We start from the raw sequence: 9,825 nt of genomic DNA, 5'->3' as shown, positions 1-9,825 counted from the left end.
CGGTTGAAAGCCGTTTTCCGGGTTGCCTGGCTGATGTCCCGTCCTGATCAACATGAATCTTCGACAAAGATATGCATTGTTGATGATCATCCTATGTTTAGCCATACTCGCCCTTCCTTCCCTTCTACGTAAGTTGATATGGACCAGCAGCTAACTGGTTAAAGGTGTCAATATATCAATATATACCAGTATCAAATAATTTATCTTGCACGTCGTATGCTGAAACAATCAATGCCACCTTGCTGATTGTGTGATTGTTGGGTCGTGTGTTCTTCAGAAACTTTTAAGTACATGTATTTTAGAGCCACGTTAGCGAAGATAAGTTCGCTGATGTTGATGATGACAATGATTAGAATTACAACAATCCCATATTTAGTAGCAATAGTGATGATGCTCCTGTGATATAAGGAATATATTTTTATAGATCATGATAAATAACAGGGCACACTCGAACGCAGTGATTTAGATGTGCACGTATACTCTATGCGTATGTCTTTATACAGCTCTACCAATTCAGTGGAGGTACAAATCATGCTGTATATACCTCAATGATCAATCCTAATGTTTGTCTCGGGTTGGAGAGGCTGGGGGTAAGATCGGAAGGAGATCAATGGATTGGTAGGGGATGGGGAAATTGATAGTACATTGTACTCGATCTCAGAAACGGGCTGCCTGCTCAGTGAAGCGAGATTTGTCATTGATTTCTACAAACAGGTGCAATTAACTGCATACAGGTGCAACCCCCGTGCATGCATTGTTATAAGTAGTGCATGGTATATACATGCATTTTATACTCATCCCATAAATGTAGTAACTAAAGTTTCATTCATATACATTCAATATTTCCCAGGGTAACCTTGCTCTTCAGCGTTATAGCGCTGCTCTTCCACAAGGCTCTGTCAGTACTCAAGTACATGTATTGCAAGCTAGGTATACCTTAAGTTTTCACTCCATAAAGTCGGGCGCATGGAGAAGTATATATTAACGCCGATTTAACGAGAAGCGGTTTCCGAAGCTTACATATAGGCCTACATTCGACTGGACATCAAGTCTTCAGCAGCATGTCTTGCACTAACAGCATGTCTTACAGTACACCAACTACAATCTGTCTTCACAATGTCTGCATTTACCAGTAGGGGTGCTGGTCCGAGAATGAGGATCGTATTTGTATATGAGGGTCGTCTTCGTATACGGTGACGACGTTGCAAGCTGCCGACTTCTCGGCGGACGGCGTCCCGATATATGAGGACGCGTCCTTAAAAACCGATATAAGCTTAGAAAACTATGATTGCCCCCAAAAGTAAGGATGCAAAAGCGCGACTGTTGATTGCTTCTTGCTTTGACCCTCGTAAATAAGGACGATGTGCAATAAACAGAGATCACTGCTTTCCCCGTTTTCTGTGTGCCCATGCATATGTTTTGTTGTAAGTTGAAGCCGACATACATGTCATACATGTATGATATAGGGCTATCTCTATAATACACTGTACAAACGTACCTTGTACCGCTGCAGGCTGCGCATTGCGACATCAACAAGTCGAGCAAATTTTGCGTTTCTAGGACCAATATGGATCGAGTTTTATTAGTGAAATGCTCTTCAACCTAAACGTGAGTATCGATGTCCTACTATCATTGTGATGTTTATACAGCTACAGGCATAACATTGTACCTACAATTGTAGATCTATGTAAAATTTAGAAGATCTCTAGATCTAGATGAGCTTGGATTCATTGACGTTTCAGGATATACTGTAAATTGTGAATAATTCTTGCAAGCGGCCTATTGTAGCATGTTGACTTGTATGTGAAAGGCAGATGAGTTTCACGTCTATTTACGTCTATCATTTAATTACTACAATTTTTAATTGAAAACGACACACATTTAGTATTTCCATTCAATGTTATAGCGCTGACGAAACCTACATGTATTAGAAGTCTTGTGTGGGTATGCATGTGTAAATGTGCGTGTTTGAGAGTAGTCTGTATACCCAAATGCCGGGAAATTTGTTATCATACATCAAGAACAAACAAAACAAGAGCCAAGAAATCAGGTACCGGTACCAATTAATCACAAACACACACACACACACAAATCTTCACATTTTATTGCCAATTCTATAGACAAAAAAAATCAGCTTTTAAACAAAAATAGGCACAGGTATCACAGTACACGATACATGCATGTATCCTTTCTGTGCTGACAATAATGCTATAGACTAGAATTACAGTACAAAAAAAAAGACTAAAAGCCTAATTACATTATGCGCCTAGAATAATGAAACATTCAGCAGTAACGTACTGGAAAGCAAAAAAAAAAAAGAGAAACAAATAGATAAGTGACAATTTAAGTATAACAGACATAATAATAAACTTAGTAAATTGTAAAAGATTTTAGAGTATTGAACGTGAAATTGCACTTTAATTGTTATTAAACAGTTACCAAACGGTTTGGCACAGACAGAGCTTGGCCTTGGAGTTGCCGAGGAGGGCACAAACAAAAGTATGACTTTATTGTAGGAGCTGATGTCAAGACTTTTTATCTTTTGTCTTCGGAAGAAGATAGTTTGGTGACTTTTTTTTCAGTTACAAACAGAATGGGCAGATGCTAAGCACATAGCTGTTCATACACAGCAACATATCAGGAAGGAATGTCCCTTAACATTATAAACAACGCCGTTGGTCGAGTACACAATATTTTAACATTATGCGTACACTTTACGATCTTACTTTGATATCACACAAGTTTTCCCCGTTTCGAAATAAAAATGTCATTTTCTTTTTCTACAGAATTAATTCATGAGAAGTTAAGGTTACAGCATCATTCCCATCAAGAACAAGCTGAAGGAAAGTCATTGAGCAGTAATTCTGGATGTTGATTGCATGACAACAGGTGCAAGCTATGCTTCATGACGCCGTGACACTGGTACTGAGAGCCGCCGGGAAAGCCGACATTCGTGAGGAGCAAGCCGAACATGCGAACATGAATTGAGAGTAGCCCAACTTGCATGAACATGTGCCCTTCAACATCAATTTCTAGAACTGCTGTCGTGTTCTATCCACCAAGATCATTCCCTAAATCAAAGAGAAGAACAAATACTATAATTAATGTGTACAACAAAAGTAACTCGGCAGTTTAGAGTGTAGTGGGCAGAATTATACATGAAATAAACACATCTGCAAACTAAAAGGTATCTTGCCGAAGTACAGTGCACTGACGTTAGAACAAAGTCTTTGGGATCGGCAGTTTTGTTTCGTTGTATCAAAATTTTGTGTACAACAACGCAAAAAAACCAACAACACTCAAATATGTGATTATCGACTACTCATAATACGCTAAAAAGCAATATTAAGTGCAATGCTATCACTTTAATTTCATTGATATTGTACATTTATTAGAGAAAGTTGTTTGTACTTCATGCTTAGTTTGAAATCACATCAAAGTAGTTGAGGATTCGAGTACTATTCTAAAGGTTCGTTGTTCCTAATGTCCGTTGTACTATAAAAGGTTTGCCGTTTCGACGGGTCGTCGGTTTTACGGCTCGCTATTCCAAAGGTTCGTAACGGTTGTTCAAAAGGTTCCTTTTTTTAAATGAAAAGGAAATTTATGGTTTGTTATTCTGAAAGTCCATTCATCCGAAATGAAGTATCATTCGATTTTTCCGAAGGTTTGTTCCTCTTCAATGAAAGGTTCTTTTTATATGAAAAGGAAATTTAAGGTTTGCTATGCTGAAAGTCCATTAATCCGAAATGAAGTACCGGTATCATTCGTTTTTTCCGAAGGTTTGTTCATCCGTCAATGAGAAAATGTAAGTTATTTCATTTCGTTTATCATAAAATGGAAATAAGGTTCATTGTTCATAAAAAAGATCGTTCATCCTTAAATGAAAACGGTTCATTATCCGAAGACTTGTTCTAAAAACGATGATGTATGTTTTTGTTAGCAGTCCTATAATCACCTCTTCATTTTCGGATTAACAAACAATTTTCATTTCCGATTAACGAACCTTGAAACACAAAGATTCCAAACATTTTTAGATTAAGGAACATTCGTAATAGCGAACCTTATTTCATTTTCGGATTACTGAACGCAAGGAAAAATGAATCTTCGCAGTAACGTCATATGCCATACAAACAATGTCGCAATGACGGACAGTAGTTTATTTCGGATTTGCAACGAACATCTAGGTACACTGCAAACAGAAGTTGTGTGTTTTGGAATTACGAACCTTCGGAAAAAACGATCGTTATTTCATTTCGGATTATCTTATAATATGGCCTAATGCAAGTTCCCTGAAACGCAGAGCGATTTCTATTTAAACCCACAAAAATGTGATGCGTTCTTCAACAAAGAGACGCTCGCTAAATTTTTCTTATGCTGAAGTCATACTGTATATCGTAAGCGTTCCGCATTTCGTTATAGGGCCTTATAGAATAAATTTCGTTCATTTTTCTTTTTCAATGTACCCCAAAAATTACTTCGTTCAATCGAAAATTTAGCTAAGATAAACGTTTTACTTTTGAGCGACTCAATGATGTTTATTTTTAGATAACAATATGTCGTTCGTGGTAACGCAAGTGCACCATTATCAGCTCCTCTTGCCAACGCAACATGCAGAATCATTGTTGAGCATTAATAATGATTCAGGGAAGAGTGGAGAGCCTATTTCAGGGCTACCATTATCCTACACATCGTACGATCTTACCTTGCTCAACTTCGATTGTGCTGTTGAGATCTGTGCCATAAGACAAGGAAAGAAAATATATCAAAAACTGTTAAGAAATGTTCCAGTTTCACAGAGAGAAATACAAATATGCAGTGTGATATTAATACTGAATCAGATTGGTAGCAATATATCAATGTTACTTTTATGTGTAACGTTGCTTACCTCGTTCGTTTTGGCCTTCATTACGCAACTCCTTCATTTCCTGAATGTGAACATCCATCATTTCTTGGAGGTCATCTTTATGAAATTAACAGATGTAGTTTGGTTAGTATACTGTACTTGCATCTAGATTCAAACAGAATTGATGTGGCACACGTGTAACACTTCTAAAGAAGTACGCATGTAATCTGTTTCTGCTTATGATGCGCTTATGATGCAATAACAAATAAAACAAATGTGATATTATCATTCACCGACCAATTAATGAAGCATGCGTGTGGGCCATCATGTGAGAAGTTCTGGTGACTTTTCTTACCACTGAGCACTGGCCTCTCCCCTCACTAAACGTCTTGACTCCACGATGACGGGCGTGTTACCGCCGGACCTACAGGTGAGAGCTCACCCTTATAGATACAATGATTCATAAAATCAAACACAGTTTGGAATAAACTATCAGCACTGCATACTCTATAACTGTAGTGAGACCAGTCATTAAAATTGCTGCAGTACTCGCTTACGGGAGCCATTTTCAAGTTTATTTTATAAATCATTTGATTGTAAGGATTTTAAAAATGGGAATATCATTTAGATGCGATCGAAAGAAGTATCTTTGATAATTTCGTTTCCACTGTTTCACAATTATTTTTTTTTCGTTTGTTTTTGTTTTATTTTGTTTATAGAGTTTTGTTGTTAGTTTTATTCAACCGTTCCTTGAAGAAGCACTTCCCGTTTTGTTTTTGATCATTTAAATGCCCATGTGCATGCATACATTATACATGGGAAACTAGCGTCGGCAGCTGCCACGCACGTGCAGTCGGACATAATTACTAGTAAGTAGAACCTAGTTTTCAACACAACGATGTGTTCACAACGGGATTTGTAGGTACCGGCATACAGTCGCCAAACCAGACAATCGGAAATCGGAATATTAATTAACAATAATTAGAATTCATATTTTATCCATAAGAAATATTCATACCGTTCAAATTTGCCATAATTCCACTGCAAAGTGCATTGGTGACTTCGTAGGTGTGCCATGATGCGTGTACATGTATTGCCATTGACAGCACAGCGACTTTCACATTTCGCGCGATAAATCCACGGGAAGACGGACAACCCACGAAAGTAGACGGTGAACTAGGGGTATTTGTACACGAGGAATCCGTTTATCGCATCTAGAACGTGCGGTTCTGTACCCCTAAGCCCGCAAAGCCCCGAGGAAAAAGATCGTCCGCGAAAAAGCTACCGATCCCGATTTTCGCGGACGCGATTTGTCCGCGTTTACGAAGATACCCTCGTTCGTGCGGACGATCCGCATTCTCGGACCAGCACCCCTACTGTTTACTGCACTCCAATTGTGTTGCAGTTGTACAGTCGTGCGTGAAAGGCGTGTTTATGTTTCTTACTTCTCAGGGTGGAAGGCATTGTTCTCTCTGTCAACAAGCAGGCGGGACTCTGAGGTCAAAGGTGAACGTGGACAGAGAATGGAACGTAACGAAGCTTTGGTCGCCGTGGAGAATAGGCCCGGTGGAATAGAGGTAAACATTTCCTACAAGAGCTCTTTGAAATACGATGTAATGCGAAATGTGAGCAGGTTCTCCTCCACTATATGGACCAAACACAACATTACTGCTGAATACGATATCTTAACTGAATAGCTTCAGAAGAGCAACGGTTGCTTATGGAGAAACATTCATGCGGATACAGTGAATGCAGTTAATATTGTTTGTGAAACGCTCTTTTGTTGTCGTGTTGAGGAAATAGGCCGAGACATGCAAAAGTCTTGTTGTTGTTGTTGTTGGGTTGTTGTTGTTTTTTGTCAATTCCATGTCCCGCTCTCTGTAAGTAGACATGAGTTCTTACAACTTATCACCACAACGGTATTTGTCAGGATATTACATATATTATACAAGTGATCGTTCAATATCCCATGAAAGTTACTTTCTGTGAAATTTGCATTTTCCCTAATTACTTTTTTGGGGGGGTGGGGGTGGGAACTCTCCGCTAGAGGTGTAAGATACGGACTCATGTCGTAAATGCATCCCAGTAAATCGGTTGTTAATTCGTGTTCAGCCTGCTAATGTATATGCATAACATCAGACCCCTACTATACAGAATTTGACACTAGTAGGATATTCTCTCTTTTCATTGCACAAACAAGAAGACATTTTAAAAAAAGATGCTTTACTGATGCGTTGTAATGTACAGAAGCAAACTCCATAGTATCCGGGAGGGGTTCTCTCTAAATTTCGTAGATTGAAAGTCAATCTAATAGATTGTATTCAGGGACCAATCCAAAATTGGATTGAAAGTTTCAATCGAATAAGATCGAATTCTAACTCTATTAGATTGAAAACTTCTATCCAACTTTTGGATTGGTCCCTGACTACAATCTATTTCAATCTAAGGAATTTAGAGTGTTAGCTGCAACAAATACGGCGTAATCAACCTCTGTCGTACAGCTAACAATGGCGTGATCATAACGGTTTTACAGGGTCCCCTACAGCCTTTCACATCTTAAAGTATTGCATATTTATCAATATGGTGACAGAACGATGTGTTCTGATCAGAACGTGTTAAATTGAATAGTAGTGTTTCGGTAAGGATTCTCACAGAATCATATGAAGTAAGAGATGCGGAATAAAAAGGGGGAAAAACAACAGGAAATATGTATTTTGGTGAGAGGCATTTTCGATGTCAAACATTTCTTTTCAATTGCTATATTATGTGTTTTCCGTGAGCCATCACATCTCGTCCACGTCTAAGTTTCATTGAAGGGCGCCGAAATTGCATTGGCAGACGTCATGGATATCAAATCCGTTTTACATCATTACCAATGATGAATAATCAAATTATCCAAAGAGAGTAGAGGCTCAGTGGGTGTCTATATAACTAGTTAACATTACACAACCTTTAACACCTGCACATACATAGCATTTTACAAGAGTGAAGATGTCTCCACTATTGTTCTCATGTATAGGCCTACGATTAGACCAAAACACCCGAATGCTCACTAAAATGGATTAATGTTGGCATTGTAAAATCATCATCTTGCGAGAAGTACGAGAAGACAGATTAAAAAGAACGATATTTTAGAAATGCTTGTATTTTGAGACTCAAGTTCCAATCCTCTAGAGACTTACGATATTAGAATTTGGTGGTCTCCTTCTCCTTCATTAATAGGCTCCCACGTACATGGAAGTGCGCCAGAAACGGCGACAAGAACACCTCCTGCGCTCCTGCTCCGCGCTCGAATTCCAGGACACTCCCGAGCCGAGACGCAACCTGTCACGTGACCAGCTCTCGGGTCTCCAGCACACTTTCGTCATCGATCACCTGAGACTTCTCTACTGCTACATCCCGAAGGTGAGCTGCACCAACTGGAAGCGGCTCTTTCTGGTGTCCAAGGGCTACTTTCCCTCCGTTGACGTCATCAAGAACGCTCACGTAGAAGCGCAGAGAGCCTTCCGTACGCTTAGCCAGCTCTCCACCAAGAAGGCCAATCTGAAGTTGAGAAGTCATCCGCACTTCATGTTCGTGCGGAACCCGTTCTCCCGCCTCCTGTCTGCATTTAGGGAGAAAATCGAAAACAGAGATCCTACGAAGTGCTTCTTTAGTAAGTACATGACGCGATGGTTTGCTAAGACCAATCCGAGCTATTTGGTGAATCGCAGCCCGAGTTCGCCGTACAACTTCACCGAGTTCGTGCGCTATGCGATCTCAAGGAGGGTCGATAACGAGCACTGGAACGATCAGTACCAGCTGTGTTCGCCTTGCCTGGTCAAATACGACTTCATCGGGAAATACGAGACATTGATGGAGGACGCGGATTATTTTCTGAGAACGGTCGTCAACGATTCGTCGTTGAGCTTTCCAGCGCCACAGAAGCGTCCTACGCACAGTTCAGACGACGAGATAATGGAACTCTACTATCGGCAGATTTCCGATCGAGATCTATCGGCCCTCACCAAGTGTTTGTATACAGATATGCGATTATTTGGCTACGCAATCCCGGACAGTGTAAAACGTGTCCGCATACACTCGTCTGCCAAGCACTTGCGACTGATAGATATCGGATGAAGTGATAGAAAATATTCGCCGGATTACTTATCCTTGATATTCTACATGACGCTATTTCAGTGGTTAGTTCTCTTGTACGATTAGACCAAAACACTCGAATGCTCACTAAAATGGATTAATTTTGACATTTTTTTCTCCAAAGGTTGTTCATGATGTCTTTGAGAAACAGGGTTCTTATCTATGCACTTTTTTATGTGCAGCTGATCAATATACTTTTTTATGTGTGTGAGCTCTGAGGGGACTAGCCGGTAAGTCGTACAACATTATTACCCATATTGGACAGTTTGTAAGAACAAGTGATAAACATTCCCGAAACGAGAGCAATGTTGTATCCATGCAATGGAGTCTTTTTAAAGACCTTGGTCAAAAATGTGCCATGAGGTGTTTCGACCGCAATAATAACATTGATGTTCATATTCCTGTATTTTGTAAGCTGAAAAGAAACCAGCTGAGGTGTATACTCTTAAAACATGCAATATTATAGTAAGATCCACATTACTGTTCAAAATGCGTCTATCTCTTGCCAAGAGGGTATAATGTGGAAATCAGCTTCCTTGGTCGAGCGCCATCTACTGTTCGTTACTGTTCCACTAGTCAACCCTCGCTCGAGTGACTGTGTCAGAATTCTACACTTTGAGTAATTGCAGCATCCATTGTAGCTCCATCTATTGACGAATTTCATATCAATACTATTCTCTTTTTCTCTGGTAGCTCATTGTTGTCTGTTCTGTCCAAACTTAGGTTTTTTTTTTCTTTAGTATGCTAATGTGGGTGTAAAAGGACATTGATTGGTCGGGTTTTATCATCGTAAATCAGAGTAACTTATTTGTTTTTATCGTAGAGACAGTTCGGTAGTAATGAGA

General features: G+C 39.5%; 1 protein-coding gene across 1 annotated transcript; it reads left to right on the top strand.

Moving 5' to 3' along the window:
- Window positions 1-8,077: 8,077 nt before the first annotated feature.
- Window positions 8,078-8,962, top strand: LOC139722265 (carbohydrate sulfotransferase 11-like). The gene has a single exon (XM_071633574.1). It carries the CDS (start codon window positions 8,078-8,080, stop codon window positions 8,960-8,962), a length of 885 nt encoding a protein of 294 aa, XP_071489675.1.
- The last annotated feature ends 863 nt before the right edge of the window (window positions 8,963-9,825 follow it).

This window comes from Diadema antillarum, unplaced genomic scaffold (assembly GCF_040938485.1).
Source record: "Diadema antillarum isolate AM-2024a unplaced genomic scaffold, OU_Dant_1.0 scf00000162, whole genome shotgun sequence".
In the NCBI taxonomy this organism is placed as follows: Eukaryota; Metazoa; Echinodermata; class Echinoidea; order Diadematoida; family Diadematidae; genus Diadema; species Diadema antillarum.
This window is presented reverse-complemented; position numbering and strand designations above follow the sequence as displayed.

Excerpts from the sequence above, each read along its gene's own strand:
- LOC139722265 (XM_071633574.1), top strand. The coding sequence starts at position 8,078 with ATGGAAGTGCGCCAGAAACGGCGACAAGAACACCTCCTGCGCTCCTGC.